This window comes from Lagopus muta, chromosome 6 (genome assembly GCF_023343835.1).
Source record: "Lagopus muta isolate bLagMut1 chromosome 6, bLagMut1 primary, whole genome shotgun sequence".
Taxonomy (NCBI): domain Eukaryota; kingdom Metazoa; phylum Chordata; class Aves; order Galliformes; family Phasianidae; genus Lagopus; species Lagopus muta.
Genome location: NC_064438.1, coordinates 9,764,558 through 9,784,548, shown reverse-complemented (window position 1 = coordinate 9,784,548; position 19,991 = coordinate 9,764,558). Strand labels below are relative to the sequence as shown.

At 39.4% G+C, this 19,991-nt stretch overlaps 1 protein-coding gene and 1 long non-coding RNA gene across 4 annotated transcripts in view; both read right to left on the bottom strand.

Annotated features, from left to right (window-relative positions):
• Window positions 1-18: 18 nt before the first annotated feature.
• Window positions 19-13,225, bottom strand: LOC125694763 (uncharacterized). Its single transcript, XR_007377697.1, has 3 exons — window positions 13,190-13,225; window positions 6,057-6,189; window positions 19-3,956 (listed from the first exon to the last, which is right to left on the bottom strand). It is a non-coding gene; the product is annotated as an uncharacterized LOC125694763 (long non-coding RNA).
• A 1,992-nt stretch (window positions 13,226-15,217) lies between these two features.
• The window catches only part of TRIM66 (tripartite motif containing 66), a 42,913-nt gene continuing 38,139 nt past the window's right edge, over window positions 15,218-19,991 (bottom strand). For all 3 annotated transcript variants that reach the window (XM_048949429.1, XM_048949428.1, XM_048949427.1), the window contains 4 exons: window positions 18,808-18,882; window positions 17,889-18,041; window positions 17,089-17,307; window positions 15,218-16,761 (listed from right to left, as the gene is read on the bottom strand). In XM_048949429.1, coding sequence (XP_048805386.1) covers window positions 16,702-16,761; window positions 17,089-17,307; window positions 17,889-18,041; window positions 18,808-18,882 — 507 coding nt within the window. In that variant the 3' untranslated portion in view covers window positions 15,218-16,701. The remainder of the gene's footprint in view (window positions 16,762-17,088; window positions 17,308-17,888; window positions 18,042-18,807; window positions 18,883-19,991) is intronic.

Below are 19,991 nucleotides of genomic sequence, written 5' to 3'. Positions count from 1 at the left end.
AAAATTGTTCTCTGAAGGACACCAGCATTTTCTATATGAAATAGAATATTTTTAATAATAACGTGTAACAGTCCATATATATTACAATCTTAAAAAGCTTAAATAATCAAAATCTCTTTATTCCGTTAAAAACTGCACACTTATGATACATGCTAAACAAATACTTGCAAATTGGGATACAGTGGTGAGAGTACAATGATTTCAGTAATTGCTAATTTCAGTAATGTTTCTACATACAAAAAGCAAATTCTACTCTCTCAAACGTAGGTGCGAAGGATTTGATCAATCCAGTCTTTAGAAAAAAAGTGACTTCCTAGCTTTCCTGGTATTTATTATCTCCTCCTTTGCACAACTGTAGTTCTTTTTTTGACAAGCAGAAAAGAATGGAGTTGTGCAGCCCAGTTCTGACATTTAGATACGTGCTTTTTTTTATTACCAGGGCTTCTAATAGTTCAGCTGTATATTTGTTTCACTTAGACCATCCTTTATTCTCAAGAGTTTTCTCTAGACATAATCAAGAATTACGCAAAGCATTTGACCAAACAGGTATTAATTAGTGTACATGCTTGCTCCAAATGGCTATCAAAGAATATGTTCTCTCAAGAACTGTGATATACGTATAGGACTATAAATGTTATGCCACAGAATGTTCTAATAAAGCACACAAAGAAAATACAGAAATGCTTTTCAATAGACCAATATGTAGCTAAGACCCACTCTTTCACCCTTAGTTAAAATATGCGTTGACAAAAGAAGTAAGATGCGCAGCTGTCGACATTGAATGTCACACTATGTTACCACAGTTTTATAAAAGTATTAATTTAAGAAAACATAATTGAAGTATTTCCCTTTTCTCTTCAGTATTAACTATTCCTGTGTTTAGCCACTGCCAGGTAATGCTTCAACATTTTTTTAAGATGAGTTAAAATGTTAAAAGCATTGGTATACAGCAATTTAATGGAGATAAAATTAAGAATTGTATCCAATATAAAAGCTGAAACATTAAAGATAACGTTATAAGCATGTATAGAAAAGAATAAAGTTAGCAAAGGACACGATAAAGGTTATCCAAATGTCTTCAAGAAGAAAAAGTTCAATCTAACGAGTTTGGGTTGTCTTTGTTTTGATGATGACTTACCAGTCAAAACGTACAAGCAATTAATAGTCCACAAGCAAATTTTCTGAAGTCAAAGAGGTGCATATTACACCTGCAGACAAGAAAGCACTATATGCCATTTTGCCATTTCTGCTTACAGCTTATCAGAAATTATGAAACAAATATTAGAAGCATTTAGAATTCTCAGTAGTTCTGATCATCATTTTCCTTTTTCAAGTAACAAGTTATTGAACACAATGGACCTGTTCTTCTTCACTAAACTTTTTTATTACAATGATACAAACTGAAATTTTTCCCCAGTGCAAACGAGAATGAATCTGTTACCATTACTGGCAACGTCATGTTTTATGATAATACCAAATTTGAGGCACTCTCCTACAGAAACCTAAGATGATTCCCTCCAAACTACAGTGGTATGAATGAACACCTTTCAAACCCAACGTGACAGAAAACATAGAGAAGTTAAGAATGAGTATCTCTTCTTGGGTTTGAGAGATCATGCTTTCTCAGGCATTCCAAGAAAGGGAATTTATACCTTGAGGTCTTTCAGCTGAACCAGGATCTGATTCCTACATCAGGTGAGTGAAGATTTATTTACCTGGATACACGTTAAGTTGCAAAATTACAGAATATTGAAATCCCAAAATTACCAATACCCTGTGGGCTTGTGCTGCACCTTGTACTCATGTTACATTCCACCTATGCTCAAGGGAATAAAATTCCAGCTTGGGGTGGCACATTAGTGAACCATCGTTTTAATGCTAAAAAAGACAAAACTGCCAATGGAGATTTTGCACAACATAAAAATATGCTTGTCCAGCATTCAAGGTTGTTCCACAGTGTACTTGGCACAGCAGGCCAGAATTACTCTACTACAGGATTCAGTCAGGAATCTCAAGAACCTGTAATTTCAGCAGATTCTCATTCATCTATTGACCTCCAATAAGGTTAGAAATTTACTTTAAAGGAAAAACTATTATTACCAGCATAGAGATAACAAGTGCTTCATCGCACAGCCAAAAATTGTATAGGAAGTATGTACCACAAAAAACAAACAAACAAACAAACAAAAAATAAACCAAAATTGGCATAACACAAATTACTTTGAAGCAATTGATATCTTCTGGTTTTGTATGCAAGTGAATAGTCCACTGCAAAAAGAAAAATATGTACAGGAAAAGAGGTCTGTTATTTAAATGTATTTGCATAAGAAATAGCACTGGTAAAACTTCACACTCCATCTCCCTCACTCTTTAACTATCTTCTTCTACGAAGTCTATCAGCAAAGCTGCCACGAGCAGATGCTAGTGCTGTAATTAATTCTCAGGACCCTTTTGTTTTACCATAGGGAAAGAACATGAAATACTCGGGTGAACTAAATTGAGCATCAAGTACATTCAGTTTGCTGATGGCAAATTGATTTTTTCACAGCAGGCTATCAGTACAATTTCAGACAAGCATTTCATTAGGATACAGCATACATAACTCCTTATAACTTTGAACTACCTTCAAGACAATACTAGGATCAAAGAGTAATCAAGTCTTTAAGGCTACTCTTAAAAGAAAAATGGGCACTTGACACCATGTTCTCCAGACAGACTGAAACAAAATCAAACTCGAAAGCTTGCTTGTTCTGCATTTCATTTCACTAACAAAATAACTGGCATGAGCTGATTGCCGCATGGCAATTTCGATATGAATTTCCCAGCATTTTCTTTAAAACACTTTAAATATTTTTAAATACCTGAAGCCAGTTCTAGATGAAAACCTGCACAACCCATTACGTTATTTTGTTCCTGAAAGGCTTGTCACAGCAGGGCTCCCCTGATCAGAAGCACAGAGTGGGGGTTGCTTAGCAGTGCAACATGACATGCAGGAAAATTCTCCATAGTATCCAACAGGCCATTCCTCTGATCCTTTTAGAAAGTTCTTCACAAGGTTTAAGTACTACCAGAGGAAACGACCCAAAAAAAGAGAACTCCAACCAACACTGCTCAAGAAGACTAGACTCACTGCAAGCCAATATTAAAACTGTGACATTTCAGTAGAGTCAGATACACTAATTATCCTTTTAGGTTGTAATTTGGCTTACAAGTTGATGCTGAATACCTGTTCAAGAAAAAAAATGATTCATGTTGGTAGTTCCTCTAGGTTCAGTTCAATTAGCTACACTTATGATACTCCTGACGCTCCCCACCCCACAGAGTCCTATCTAACCTGCGACAAAGCTGCTCCTCTGTACCAATCAAGCACTTCCTGCTGTCCTCTGGATTCCCACTCTGTCTTTACAACAGCTCATCCTGTATTCAGCTACTGCCTCACAGGATCCAGTCTTTTCAGTGATTCTTTTTTTTTCCAGCTTCTTCCTCAGCTGTCTCTGAACAGATTCATCCTAGTGCTTCATTCCTTTCACTGTCTTTTATCCTCTTGATATTCTTACATTAATTCTAGCAGAAGAGGCTTGAATCTCTCTGCGAGCATCCAGATTTCAGTCCCAGTGGGGGATACAAAAAGTATTGGATGTGTTTGAGGCCAGGTTGGATGAGGCTCCTTGCAATTTGCTCTAGTACTTTAATCTAGTGGTTGGCAGACCCGCCTGTGGCAGGGGGTTGCAACTTGACAATCTTGGGTTGTCCCTTTCTACCCAAGTCATTCTATGATTCTACTGATCATCTTCACTGCTCCAAACCAAACCTGAACTTGCAAAGTCAGCCACACAGACTTTGGAGAGCCCACAGTTTCACAGCACAGCCAGTAACTGGATATGTGCAAAACGTATGTAAGAATGCCTCTAATGGTCGAGTTGAATTCTGTTGTGAAAGAAATATGCAAAGCAGGCCTGTAAGTAAAACAAAAGTATTTAGTTCAAGTGACCCTGAGTTAGGACAACATATTACACTACAACTCCCGTTCTGCAGTTGCAGGATTTTTTTTTATTTTTTCACAGCTGACTTTAAGAAGAAACGTTAGCTAAAAAGAGCTTTGGGTGGCTTGTTTGGTTCATTTTAACTCAAGCCAATTACTCTGTACACTTGAATATCTCTGAAAAAGAAAACTTAATACACAAATATGAGGAAATACATTATTTTTTCCTTTGTAAACATGAAAGACTCTGAAAAATATCTAACTGCGTGCGAAAACTCAAAGAGCAAATGGAATTAATAAATCACAGGCAGAGCTTCCCCAGTTCTGTAGCACCTCCTTAAGAGGATGAAACAGCCCACTTTTTTAAATTGGCTGTTCCTTGTTACCTTTTATACAGCGTTGCTTTCCCTGTGAGATTTAAGTGATAAGTAACTGGAAATTAGGAAGAGAATTAGTCCATTATTCTGTAGCAATGACACAATGATTAATTATATTAGTTTACTGCCCCTTCTGCTTTAAAACCCTGCAGTCATAAAATGAGTTTTGTTCAATATTCCAGAAGGGATATGAGAATTAAATTTATACAATTTAACAAATTCCTGCAGGAAAGCCATTCTCATCTAAGATAGTCGATGGATGAATCTTCTAATTTGCAATAATATGCAGATGGCATACCCCTTACTGAGCAATGCACAGATAAGGAAGCCTCCCAGATGAATCAGAAAAAGACTGTGAAGAGACTTGGGTGGAAATAGATCTGGTAAAGTCTGAGTTTGTGAGTCCTCCTGGAAAGCAGTTAAAAGCTTTTTACTCTAATTCTATCTATGCCTAATAATTATACTTTCTTTTACCTTGCTCTTTGTAAACCACAAAATACGCTGAACACCCCTTGCGTCTCCTAGGCCTGAATGAACATGCAATACACCAATGTCTTCTAGGGGCTAAGGGTGGCAGATGGAGGTTTACAATCACTGCTGCACCAACGCAAATCTACAAATCTTCCTTGTTTCTGTTAAATAATGAATTTTAAGAGAAGGATCTGCTTTTGGAAGAACAACATTTCTGCCACGTTTCCAATGTTGGAAGACAGCCAGGCGCAGTCTACCCTGCTCACTGTTTGCCTTTTGCATGCCATTATTACAAAAATAAATTTGTTTTTCATTAAATTATTTTTTAACAGAGTTGCTTGTGTAAGGATAATATCAACGTTCTGAGAAATTACAGCCATATCTTAACCACAAAGCAGCTATAGGGACAGAAGCAAAATACTGCATCTAACCCCTGTACCTCAGTCTTGACTAGAAGTCTATTTCTTGGTCTTGTTTTCATTTATATTTCTCTTTTTACAATATCAAAACAAACGTATTGCAAAGCATTACTTCTGTGTTTATACGAATAATATAAAACAAAACTCTGTGAAGAATGCTTTATAGGATTAGGAACTAAACAATTATGAAGTAGATATGCCCAAAGAATTTGAACGTTTGTACTGAGATATAATCAGGATATGATTATATTATTGTAAGAGAGGGAAATAAAGTAGCAGTAAAGCTGAAGGACATATTTATGGCTTGATTTAGTCAAATGGCATTTAATATCACCAATATACTGCATTTCAGTAAAGTAACTCTTAAACGACCTTTCCTCTAATCTCTGGATAAATGGGAGTTCTATGGGCAAACAGAGAAGGATGTCATTGCCTGTTTCCTAAGAATACTTTTAATATCAAAATTAAACCCTGTACTTTCTGGCAAATTCAGTTCATAATGAAAACAGACACGCCATTAAATATGGAAGGATACCAGTCTCTCTCTCTGCTAAATCAGAACAATCTAGATTGCAAAAATCTACTCATTTTATGATAAATTAACTTTGTAACATTCAACTCATTTAAAATAAGCTGTGTTACGCCTACAAATAGCATTTGACACGTAAATAAACACTGCATTGAGCAGAACTCCAACATGATGGCTAAATGTAATTGGCTGAGCATAGGGAAAGCATCCTCCTTTCTACTCTACTGTTGTATTGATCCCTTCCGCGTCTCCCATGTGCTACGAACAGCCACACTTACCTACTGCAAGTCAGCTGGGGTTCCATTTAAATGATGGTCATTGTAATTTCAGGATGTCCTTTGGTAGCTAACTCTGAGAGTGAACCCAGGCCCACAGTTTTAGATTTGTAAATTCTGGTCTGTTCACAAAACTCTGGAAGAAGTTGAATGATAATTGCCCATTGAAGTAGCTTCATCTCTGGCATCACGTTAACTCAGATCCAAAGAAGTTTATCTTTTGAAAAGTACAACATTCTTAAATATTGGTATCCCTAAGCACTGTTCTTAAATGTTAACATTTGCCAAGAACACCACTTTTAATTGTATTTCAACCAGCTAGACTTGTTTTCCCAATTTCTCACCATTGGAAAGCCAGCAGGTGCACAGTATCATAGCAACACCTATGCATGCAGGTAGCTCTCAGCTCAGGAGACAGCACCTTTGGAGATTAGAGCATTAAAGGCTACGTTCAAGCAGTAAATACAGTTGTTGTTTCTTTCTTCTCTGAGTTTTCCAATAATACTGGCATGAGTACAAACATCTGGAGGACCCGACTGAAATGTGTTTGATTTCCTAGTAAAACCCAAAGGCAAAAGGCTTTAAATGTTCTACACAACTGTTGCTATCACCACACCAAATAAGCCTCTGAAATCAGTGTGATTCAAATAGGCCACATTGCAAAGGTTTAATGTCACACCCCAGACATCCTCCCATTTGGGAACTGGGCTCTTAAGGATTAAAGTAATAGCTGAATCATTTATACTGCCCTAAACTAGTTTGAATTCCTTGTGTGCCAGCATAGTCATCATTATTTTTCCCTGCAGAAAGGTTTTTCAGTGCCTAGACATCAAGAGATGGGTGTTTGTCAGACAGCCATGCAATAACTTGAAAGCAAGTGAGATTAGCTCCTATCATAACCTCAGGAAAACCATTTGGGTACAATTTCAGGACCTTCTCACTAAAATTGGATCGCTTGTGATACCCTTCTTTTAGGGTGCTGAACTTCTCCTTGCATGGAGTATGTAAGTATGCTTACACCCCTTAACATTTTCCACACCTAAGAGTTTGGGAAGAGCCCAGTTACCTAACCATCTCACTCATTCTGTCAGGCAGCCCATCCAGATGACTTCAGGTTTCAGTTTGAGAAAAGAACGAATCACAGCAAGCAGGACCTGAGGTGACAGCAACTTCGATATGTCACGGCAGTCTCCTTCCAGCAGAAGAGATCATACATTATATGTCAGCTACGAAAGAAAGATTTCATGTTTCACCCCTGTAGCTTGTGAATCAAGAGCAATTCTGACTTCTCTACATTGCAGATTTATGTTCTGATAACACATCTGCCAAATAAGTGCATTATTTCAGGCATGCTCACCATTCCTAGGAAAGCAGGTGAACAGCAGCTCCTGCAGCCACTCAGAGTATGGGCAGGACACTCTGCACAGGATGGGTGAGAAAAATACAAAACCTAATCTTACACAGGTCTGCTTTCAAGGCAGTTTGCCCAATTGTCCTCAACCAGCTGCCTGACTGGCCAACTGCCTTTTTGGGTCAATTAGAGGTGGATTGCTCTTCTGAAGTAATTGCACACTTACAATGTGCAGACTCTTTGTATAACCTGTAGTAATCCCCCTATTCAGATCAGAGAGGTTTTAGTATAACCTTTTCCAGCTGTTCTGGTGGTTGCTCCCAACCTGCCTGTGCCACAATTTACCTCCATTGTGTAGGGGTTGAGCTGACCTGCCTTGTTCACGTACAGGTCCATCATTTGTTTGTTCCATTTGACAGCCTGTCTCTGTGTTTCTTCTATTGAAAAGTGCAAGTTGAAATTGCCTATGTACCTTGCCAGGGAACTTAAGACCAGCAGAAGCAAGTAGTCCTGTCAAATAAGGGCATCGTACGAGAGTAAGCATTCAATATTAGACCAACCTGACAATAGTGAAGCTAAAAGACAAAACACATCAAAGCCTCACACAGAAAATGAGACCTTCTCATGCTGCATTTCATCTTTTTAGTTCAAAATGTTAAGCACAAGAGCGACATGTTTCACTGCCCACTGTGAAAGCTGCTGTGCTCATCTCAGTCAGAACAACACAGTCTTGACCTTCATGCCATAATAGTAAGCTAAAGTTCTTGAAAAGGGGCATTGTTTCAAAAGCAAACTGTTTTTACAAGGGTGAGAAATGCTTATTAAGGACTGGGTTGAAACCCCTGAGGTCAGATTATATTTGACATGTGACATCCAAACTTCTTTATCTGAAAGGGGAATTTAGAAAGCTCTCACTCTGTGCTACTCAGCTGCGCTTTGAACAGATCCAGAGCAAGTCTGCATTAAAGGGAAGTCCACGGGAATGCTTTAGGTATGGCTTTAGATATCCTTTCTATTTATCTAAATATTTATCTTGTGGTACCTGCTTCTCATCTTAGGGCCTACAGAAAGCTATTTTTTGTCTTGAATAGATACGGCGTTACATACACAGTAAATAAGGCACCACCACTACCATCAGCAGCACCACAGGAAACAATTATAAAAGATGAGAACTGTTGCAGTCCATCATACAGTCTCATGTCACTAATATGAAGCCAAATATAAGGTGCACAGGAATTTTTGCACCCTTCACATCACAGAGCATAACTATAAGCTTATAAAGTGCCAGTACCTCTAACTAATTGCCACAACAGTGACAGTATGACACGAAGAGCTGCAGTATCACTGCCATGGGCGAGACTCTGGAAGCATCATTTGGACAGAAGAACACAGCAGTAAGAGATAACCTAAAATTTCATACAACCTGACCTCTTGGATCACAGAATCACAGAATGTCCAGGGTTGGAAGGGACCTCAAAGATCATGAATCTCCAACCCCCTGCCACATGCAGGGCCACCAACCTCCCCATTTAATACTAGACCAGGCTGCCCAGGGCCCCATTGGATCTTGTGAAATGCCCCACATTTATTACTTTCTGCTCACAGATTCCTTCACAGAGGAGGGAAGTGATGTGACAGAGGGCAAATATTAGCAGCGCATGAAAAAGAAAAAAATTTGACCTGCATCTTCAACGCTAGTTTTGCTGCCTCTGTAGTAATTGGGATCCTTGAGCTCCATCTGCTGGCACATGCAGCCCACAACAGCTTGCCGGGATCCTCCCGGTACGCGGAACAACCAGGGGCAACTGCAGGTGGAGTTGCAAGCTGACTGTGACCTTTCCTGCGGAGCTGCTGCAAATTCAAGAGATCCCAAGTCCCAACACAGCAAATCCCATCCGTCTGTGCAATGAGAAAGGTGCATAGACACGTGATACGTACTTGAAAAATAAGCACAGGTACAGGTCAGACAGACAGAAAGTTAGCTGCTTTTGGCTGCTGGAAATCTGAACTACCTTCAAAAGCATTCAAAAAGTCACATAACAGACGCAACAGTAACCTCCACGTGGTACCATCGGTGAGGACGTTTCAGGAGGCAGGAGGAGCTTCAATTCAGGCACTGTGGCCATTCCCAAATTGTCAAATTCTTGCAAGCTGCCCCTTTCATAAGTGTGCAGTGCCATATATCCTAATACAGGCAACCTCAAAACAGGTATCAACAAGTGCTAAAAACAAAGAACACACCAACACACCAGTAAACAAGCTCCCTTATCCAATTCTTTTTCACATGGGGTTTCAAATCTGTTCTGTTTTTGGCTACAGACATATCAGAGTTGGTTCCTCACTCCTGCCACATGGGAGAATGGCTGATCCAAGTCCTTCTCTGAGGTATTGATAGTTACCCTAGATGAGAATCTGGCTCAATAATCACAGAACAGACAGGTCACAAAGGTAAGGATGATTTGTGTAACTTCTCCATGCTTTCTACAGATATTTGCAATCCTGCTTTTATAGCCAACAGCTTTGGTGCAACTCCATGCACTTTTAAGAAATATTATGTGTGTATTTATCATTAATGTCTGTTTACGTAGCCATAGCTTCACTAATAGTTGCATTCTATCTTCTCTTTCTGTCTTGGCACATAACGATTTTGGAAAACTCCATAATGTTTTGACACTGTATACAAATAAAGGTTATTTGACAGCAAAATACAGCAAAACTTTCAGGTTTGCTCTCTCATCTATTGAAATTTAAGCACCATCTTTTTCAGGAAAGAAAACCAGGGGAAAAAATTATTTTCCCTCTTTTTCCATAGTACCAGATTGAGAGCGAACTATCAAAAGATATATAAGCACTAACTGTTTCCTACAGGATACTTAAGGCGAAACAGATGGCTGTTATTATGGCTTTATGGAGGTCTTACCTAAAGTGCTTATACTCATCTGCCACATTACAGTTTGATTCCCTGTTATAAATACATATATTTATCTTTGTAAAGGACTGTACAGATTTTAAGCTAGAGGAGACTGTACAGCTAGGTAGCTACATCACTGGGACAGAAACCACATCAGAACCAGAACGCACAATGACACCGGAACTTCTGGGAGCTAAAGTGGCTGTCACTTACAGCAGCTAAAATCATGCAGCAACTCAGCAGAGGGAGCTAACAGCCTTGCTTTAGGGGTACCAACTTTGCCAGCCCAGCAGCTTGCCCACCCAAGCTGCGCAATGCTCTACCGCAGGGGATCCAAAGGGAAAACCTGAGCCCCAGCTCAGCAGTCATTTCCTCCTGCCATCCATCTGTTCCTTTGTTTCCCATCCTTCGTAATGCTGAGTTGGAAAGCTAAACTGCATGACCCCAGTTAAATCAATCAGCCTTCAATGCACTTACCCAGGTACTCTTGGGGGAACAATTTGATCAGCCAATCATTTAATTACCGGCCACTGAATTAATAATGCAGGAGAACTTAACTCAAAACGAGAAGGATGAATGCAATCAACATAAAATTATTTGTAAAGCAGACGTGTTATTTAGAAGTAGAAAAATGCCATAAATGCAGAATGATTCGTAGATATCTTCCCCACCTCTAGCAGAGAGCTAGAGCTCTGTTGCTGTGATGCAACACAGCACAGCACTACCAGGCTGGGAAGAACAACAGATACAATGCAAGAGCTACAATCAATTGGTGAAACTGCCACATCAAGAGATCTCCACTGTGACTTCCTTGCCCAGCAGACTCCTACCAGTCAGCAACTGCAAAGGTTTTTGAAATATATATACATATGATTAGAAGAGAAAGATAAAGGCGTTCATTTCTCTTGAATAGTAGGGAAAATTACTTCGGGGAAGCCTTTATGAACTTCGTTCCCTGGAGATAATCCATCCTTTCTGTAATAACTCAGAGATAACCTCACCTAGCCAGAGATGATATTTAAGCATCCACGTTGTCCAGGCCATGCATGCTGTAAGACAACAGGAGGTGTGCACTGGGGGATTGTGCACTGCCCTATGCCCTTCACAGGGTAAAACTTCCTGAACATGTTATTTTTCACTGCTGACATATTCATAAGCACATCAGACATGAATAGGAGCTGTCTTATCAATGTTTCCAAAGCCCTCAGAGAACACAGGGAAGATGAAACAGAGGAGTGTCCAGCATCCACTTATTGCACAGATTTTTTAACATGTTATTAAATGTCATAAGCCAAAGCCCAGCCATATGTGCTAATATATTGCACTGCAAGTGCCTGAGGTACTTACAGCTATATGTGATTATGTGCAATGCAGAGTTTGAGTGGGACGTCAGGATGAATTCTGAATTGAATTTCACTTTATCTAAGCTCTATATTGTTTGGGGCCGTTTTGTTTTTGGGGAGGTTTTTGTTTTTAATACAGAAGAATAAAATGTCCTGTAGGGTTTTGTTTAAATTCTGTCACTTACAGAACAATTTAGATGTCAGGGGGAAGTTCTTTACTGAGAGAGTGATGAGGTGCTGGAACAGGCTGTAGATGCTCTGTCCCTAGAGGTGTGTAAGGCCAGGTTGGGCAATCTGAGCTAATACTTCATCTAGCAGTAGGCAGCCCTGCCCGTGTTGAGAGGTCGGAGCTTGACAATCCTCGAGGTCCCTTCCAACTCAAGCCATTCTGTAATTCTTTGAACACTTCTGCAATTATAGCTATCATCACCACCTCTTTATCTTTCCTAATATAACACAGTTTATAATGACAGTTTTATTTTCAGTGTCTGAAGATAGCACTGTTCTGCTGCTTTCTCCTGATTGTTCAACAGTGACATTTTCTAGATCCCATACAAAGCCATGTTAGGCTCTGTGAGTTTCTACAAAAGTAATTCGGTGCCTGAAATGTTGTTAGAAAGCTGTAGTTGTCCTCTCTGCCAGGAGAGAAGTTCAGCACAGTGCAGGCAGTGACCACAACGGGTCCACCTGTAGGAGCAAACCTCACCCCGTCTCAGGGGAATGGTGCAAACATCAGGCCTAGTTTGAATATTTTATCCTGTTTTCAAAGTAATCTTCCCAAAAAGGGTCTCAAAAATTCCCAGCTCACCCCATATCTGCACCACATGAAGAAGGTGGAATTTTGCTGTAAAATAAAGAAATAACGAGCAATACTGGGTTCATAAGAGGTGCAGGAACAACTCCTGCTCTTATTAACTTCATCAGAAGGAAGAGCAGGCTGATAGGTAAGCAAGGTAAAATATTCAAGCATACTTCATTTTCTGTCCAATGTTAGTACGTAAAAATGTGTATTTTTTAAATCTAAAGTGAATATATAACTGTCTGTAATGAGAAACATTGTCAGTGAGTCATTAGAGCATGGCAAGCAGCGTTAACCACATTACATCAGGTGAGAGCATTAGAATACAGTATAGATACATTATCTCAGCACAGAGCATCTAAGAACTTAGCATCTATGTTATGCCTAAATACCAAAGTGATATCTCTATTAGCTGCAATGGAAACCTGAATTCTGTCACTGATAATCACAACAAATGCACCAAGTGCTGCTTCAGCATCAGACTGCCTCGGGAACACTTCAGTGCAGACATGATTGTCTGAGACATTACAGCCAGGATCCAGGCTAGCATCTTGCAGACCACCAATCTGCAGCACAACCAAAAACCAGCACTGCTGCTTCCATGGAACCATTAACCATTTGGAATGCTCTCTAAGGACAGTGACATACTCCTTGACCTCCAATTACAAAATAAACAAGAGAGTTTAGCAAAGCAGATTGTGACAACAAAAAGAGTATAGATAGAAAGCTTACCCATATCTCGGGCTCACTTACAAAACTTCAGCAGAGCAGATCTCCAGAAGAGATCCTTCCCCACTGGTAGCCAGCTCTTAAATAGGTCTAGGAGGCACAGAGCCTGGCACCCCTCCTAGACCGGTGAATTGCCTTCACCTGTGCTCCTCTGGCTGACTCATTGCTCGCCTCAGGTGATCAGTCAGAGGTTCAGGCCATGACTTCAGCAGTTCCCATACAGCTCTGCACTGAAGTGGACTTTCTAAATGTTTATTAGATGGGAACAGACAGTGGGGCAATGTTTCTCAAAAGCAATCAATCCATCTTTCATTTCTTGCTCCCAAAATACAACACAACTACAAAAGACATGCATCCTCCTCAGCCCACACTACAGCCAATTTTTCTCATATTTCCTCAGCCTACTTTTATTTTTCCTCTCACTGATAACTAATTAAGATCAGAAAAAAAATCAACTGGCATCTAGTTTTGAAGTCTATTGCCTGTATTTCATGTTTAAAAGAACTGCACAGCCCAGAATTTGTCTACTTTTTCCCATCTATACAAACATTAAAAGTTTCCTATGCCTTAATTACATTTTAATTGTCTTTGGAGTAGCACAGATGTGATCCATGCAAAGGAAGAGGGATTCCTCCTCCTTCAAGCCGTTAGGCCTTCCGGACACAAAGTTGTTGCCAGTGGTTTTATATTCCCATAAACCAAACAAGGAGGAACCAGTTAGGAAAACACTTGCATTGTCTGACTGATGTTTTTGCCAATGGAATATTCTTATTAATATTTTTTTTATAATTATTTTTATGATTTCTTCTGATCAAGTACACTCAAATAGTTTTCTCATCTCACTAGCAAGTGTTGTGTTCCCTGGAACATCAACATACGTTTAACTCCAAGCTCATCATTTTTTCTTGCAACAGACCTGTTACTGAAGTGCAATTCGTCTCTTCCACAACTGCTGAAACATAAAGATGATTTTCCTGTTGCACACGTAACTAGAAGTAAAAGGAAAAAATGTGACCTTGGTTGCATTTGCAGGAGCCTCGTGCATTCACTGGGGTTTTTCCACAATGCTCCTGGAACTTGTTTCTGCTGTACTCCAATGGAAAACTTCAGGGATTCCTCCTTGTTCCTACTTATTCAGAACTGTGAAACAGGTTGTGTGATAGAAGAAAAAGTAACTACCTGACATACCGCTTCTGTATGGGGCGCATGGGCTATTTGATTTTAGAAGGGAGATCCTTCCTTTTACACCTTACCAAGTACCACCACGTAATTGGGTTTCAGTAGAGTAAACTCCCTGTGAATTTACAGGCCCTGGTTGTACGGTGCTTAGCAGAGGAAACATACCAAGCCAGCAATCCTAGGGCAACTTCTGAAAGGATAATGTTAAGTTTACAACACGCAATGCTTTCTGAAGCTGCTCACCCACAGATTTGGGCATGAAACTATGTGAAGTCATACTTACAAATTCAGTTTTTGTTCTCCTTTCCAGCATGATGTGTAGACCAGAAATCCTTTCTGAAACTGTTGCTATGCCTTAAAGAAGTAACCCCAAGAAAAACAAGTCAGGCCATAGTGCCCTGCAGAACTTATCCTGACCAATATCTTACATATGATGACAAACTAGTGCACTTCTATTTTAAATGAAGGGAAAATATATCTTGGATACATTTGATTAGAACAGGCAATTTCCAAAACTAATGATACAGTTTACAAATGTACAGTCTTTATGAAACAGAAGTAGGTTTTTGTTCATTCAACTCTTCCAGGAAAAAAAAAAAAAGTGATGAGTCTTTCCTATTCACACCTTTGCCACCAGCTGAAAGCTATACAGCGTATCATTCTTGTGCCACTAATGTTAAAAGATCAGTCTTTAGCAGAGGAATTAGTTCCCAGCTGAGAAAAGGAGACACAGATAAGGGTGATTAATTCAGTTATGCCAAGATAGTTACTGCTTTGAGAACACAGATTTGACAGAAAGCAAGCACACAAGAATTCACACTTTGATCTCACAGTTTTCCAGTCAGCTTATAATATCCAGAACTTTATTTTTCAAAGAAAAGAAAACACCAGGTTAATGGCAAACAGTAAGTCACAGACAGCAGAATATAACATTCACATCTTACTGTTTCATATATAAACCTTTACTTTAAAGTGTTATCTAAAATAACATACATGGTTACCAGACCAAATAGCCCATTATAACCTATGCTGAAAATATCATCTTTATTTACAGGACACTAATTAAAATGGACTCTAATTGGGTATGAGATCTGCAGCAAGCTATTTCTCTCTCAGAGCCAGAGCACAGCCCAGCCTTAAGCTGCTAGGCAGAGCTCTATAGATAGAGATGCCCCTCACATACATGGGGAGAAAGCATTGGCAAAGTGAATATCTGGCTCATCTGATTCTGGAAGAGGTGGAAAATAGCTTGCAAACCATTACTCTGATCAGGCACCATGTTTCGTTACCTATTCCACACTTTAGGCTTTACAAATTACATTCTATCCTTTGCTCCAGTGAACACTTAAGTTCTCTTTCAGCCCTTGGAGTTGTTCTGCCAATATGATGCAGAATTTAGGACAACAAAACTTAAGCATCCTTTCATCCTGTATGAACTCCTACACATATACATTTATCATCATCTGCTAGCACTGCTAATCATAACATCTACAAGAAATAAACAGAAATAAGAGAAAACCAGGGGTACATGATGTTATTTTATAGGCACTTCTATAACCACGTAAATTGCTCCATTGTGAACTTATTAAAGTGATCTGCTTTAAAGAAAAACAACTGGCCTGGGTAGCACTGAAATGCTGCCTTTGAGGATCCCAAAAATTCTGCTCTGCCTTACAGAGCATGAATTAAATACCAGGAGAATCATTCCTTGCAAACTGAGCATCCAGCGTGCACGCAGCAGCAGCTCGCACAGAGCTGTGTCACATAATGCAGTAGCTCTTTAGTCACTTAATGAGAATGCTCTGCTTCAAAAGAAACAGCTAATCAGATAATCACATTAGACTGTATCCCATAGGCCTCGAGCAGTCAAGCTCCCAGAAACATCATTGAATAAGACAACAGGATTATGTCTTATGACCACACATTGTATTTATCACAAAGCACGGCCGATATTCACACTGTCATTATAAGATTATTACATGGTTACCCGTGTTCTATAAAATAGAGATGTCATGTTGAACCGATTATGAAGTGGTACTGCAATTTTAAATATTCTTAGCACGTTACTTTTATTATTAATCATTATGTATCACCAAAACATCAGTACTTCAGTGTAAACATTGCAAAACATACACGTGACTTAACAGACGAAATATGGACAGAATCAAACACTCCTGATCTGTTATCTACCCACAAGATCTACAAATAAGGCATATGGTCAGCAGAGTAGGAGAAGATAAATTAACAGCCCGAGTGCTTTGCTTTCCTCCCACACACCTTAACTCTGTCAGTTATTCTGCTGGATTCCTCTTAGCAAATCAGGTATCTTCAGGAGGTCACACCTGAGGAAGGCTGTTAGCAGTCTGAAACGTCATTCTTTTAGTTTTGTCGCTTTCCTGTGCACAAAGGAAACAAACAGTGAATAGCTAGAGGGCTCAGTCTTTAAAAAAAAATATATCAAAAACTTGACAGAGTTTTCTGCTAGGAAGATAACTGCGTGGCCTGAGAGACTTCACTTGTTCACTCTCACGCTCTTATACACAACTGACACTTTATCCCACCGAGAGGATCTTGACATAAAACTGCAGAACTGATCACATCTCTGTGATAGATGCTTGACAGTTTTCCCACACAGCAATGTCAAAACTTCCCATCAGTAGCTGCAAACAGAATTAGCAGGGTGGCCACTTAGCAACCAAATGCTTTTGTTTTTGCAATCTTACAGCGTGGCGTCGCCTCTTTTTAGGTTGAACCCACTCCTGTTCATGTGATGGCCAGTGAAAATCCTGGTGGGGCATTTTGCTGTTGTGGTTCTCCAACTCTTCACAGTCACTGTCATCTTGTTGCGCTGAGGGGAAGTGCCTATCCGGATAAATCTCTTTCAGTTTGCCCTCAAAGAATACATCTAGACATCGTCCAGCCTCAGCAACCTCTGAATCTGGCTGTAAGAGAATAAACAACCATTCAGTCTTATTGCACACAGAAACCATCAAGGATGAAATAAATGCCCACCTTTTCTTTATGTCTTGTCTTGGTTCTCCCTGCTTCGTCTCCATTAGTTTCCTGCACTCTTTCTACAGGCCATTAGTCCCTCTGCATTAACAGTGTAAGTAAAAACCAGATGCTGCTATTAAGGAAGATGATTCTGCACCTCTAAGAAAAGAGATGTGCAGTGGACTAGAAAGAATAGCATTTGCCATCACTCATGAATTTCTATGCACCTGAATTTTCCTAGCTATTCTTCTGGATACAGATGGTTTCTCACAGTAAACTCAGTGTCACTCTAGAAAGTTGTCAGCTAAAATATCCTCTTTAATTTTAGACCCATATGCATCTCCAGCTCTCAGCTGAGCGTTATCTTCATTTCTGCCATCAATAAAAAAGTATGTACTTTCCAATGAGTAAAATTGATTAATCCTCTTGCTTATCCCAACCCTATACCCAATGTCAATGGAACCAGTAGTGCTATGCCACTGTGACAGCTTTAAAGTGCAACCCTCACCCATGTATATTAGAAACCTACATAATTGAACTTTGCACAGTTCCAAAACATAAGACGCACGTCAGTCACAAGTTCCTCAGGTGCAGAATAGTGGAACTTATCCTTTTTCTGCAGCTTTTTTCTTATGATTGACAAATCCATTGGCCTTTTTATGATCTGATAATAGTGTCGAGCCTGCAATAAGAATAGAATACAGGTTTGTTACCTTTTTAATTAAAACATTTTCTCTCCAGCAACTTCTATTCAAGCTTGAAGTCACTGCAGAGGATTCCTTGCAGCAAAGAAGAGAACTCTGGTCTTCTGATACCTACACTTGCACACCCTCTTCCTGTGTGCATTTAGGTTTGATTAAATGATGTCTGCTTGCAAAATCAGTCTTGAAAATAACATACTTCAATGACTACTGTGCTATTTGCACTTCCTAAAGTTTATCCCCAGATAGAAATGTCATCATTTAACCTTAATCAATAATATATGTAAACTGATAATTGGCTGCCATTTCCCCCAGGCCTTTATAAAAATAATGTGCCGAGGTACTGGAAGCTGATACTGTGGGAAGCAGTCTGCCAAGAGTGACTGAAAATATACTAATATGTGCTCTTCTTAAAGGTCAACAAAAGTCTTTTTCAATGCCACCAACTACCAGGATTTCTCCCTCCGTAAATCTTTCTGGATCAAAACTTACTTGTTACATAACATTACGTAATTCCATTAGATCAGTGCAAGCTTTATTAGGTGGAATGGTTTTTATCTTGTTATTTGCACAGTTCCTTCAAGTCTACCTACTCTTTTTCTCTTGTTTCGCTCCTCTGACTTGTTTCACTTTCACTGTTAAAATTGCAAGAATCTAATTCTTGCAATTCATTGAATTCTTTAATTCATGACGTGTGCCAGAATATTCTTTTGGCTTCCCTCTGACACAGAGGTGCTCAGTACTTACCAGGGGGCTGACTGGTTCATGGAATGGGAGGCTCATACTACTGCAGAACAGGGAAAGCACCAGCTTTTCACATTTCTGTGGAAGCCAAATTTGAAATATATTTTAATCCGAAACAAGTGGGTTTCATCCTTGTTCTTAGTTAATCCTACTAACCACAAGGGGAGTTTTTACATAATCTTTACACTTTTGATGCAAAATAGCATGCTTCATTCTAACCTGTGGGATGTTATGCCTTGCTGCCTTTTATAGTTTAGAAAGTGAGAATGGTAAAAGAAATGGGGGGAAAAAAAAAAAAAGAAAAAAAAAGAAAAAGCTTTATGGAAAGTATTTTGTATGCACATGTTTTTCCTGGAAACTCGTGGGAATTCCTCACTGACACAGTTTCTAACCAATTCCATTTTCTAAAAAGAACTTCACAAATCCACGCTCAGACCACGACTATTTCTGGTCAGTTGTACCCATTCTAATACAAACAGGAATCACATAAAAGTTCAGAAGTTACATCCAGTTCTTTATGCAGCTCAGGTCTGGAATCATCACAGATGAAATTGTGTGGTGCTGTGGCTCATAAGCCTTGCTGCAGTGCTCTGAGAACCATTGCTGAGGCCCTTAAGTACAGTGCCTAATCCTAGGTTTCGTTTGTGCAGTGCCAGCTCAGCAACTGTACTCAGCAATGTGAACTCAGTATCTCTGCCCAGCTGTCACTAATATGCACAGGACATCTGTTTGGAGCTTTAGCTTCCTAGCATCGAACAGGCTATAAGAAATAGTAATTTTAATAAGAGATTTGGAAAACTGGTAATGAAGATACAAAAGGATAAAATTTCCTCTATGCTGGTTTAGCAGCGCCTAGATGTCATCCTAAAGGTAATTAATGTTCAGTATGAACTAAGTAAGTTGACTGCAATTCAGCTGAGAGTCAAAAAGTGTCTGCATCAGAAAATGTCCTTGCAATTGGCCTGAGCAGATGTCTGAGAGTGTGCCAAGTCTTGAAAGAAAAAGATTTGGTGGCACAGTGCCAGGCACAGTCGACACAGAGGGGTGCTCTGCTGCCAAATGTGACTTCCTTGTTCATTTTTCTGTTGCATCACTTTCATTTTGAATTAAACAATTTTCTAGAAAGAACAGAACAACATAAGTGAATACTAACAATTCTTCTGTTGTATTTACTATCCTCAGAAACA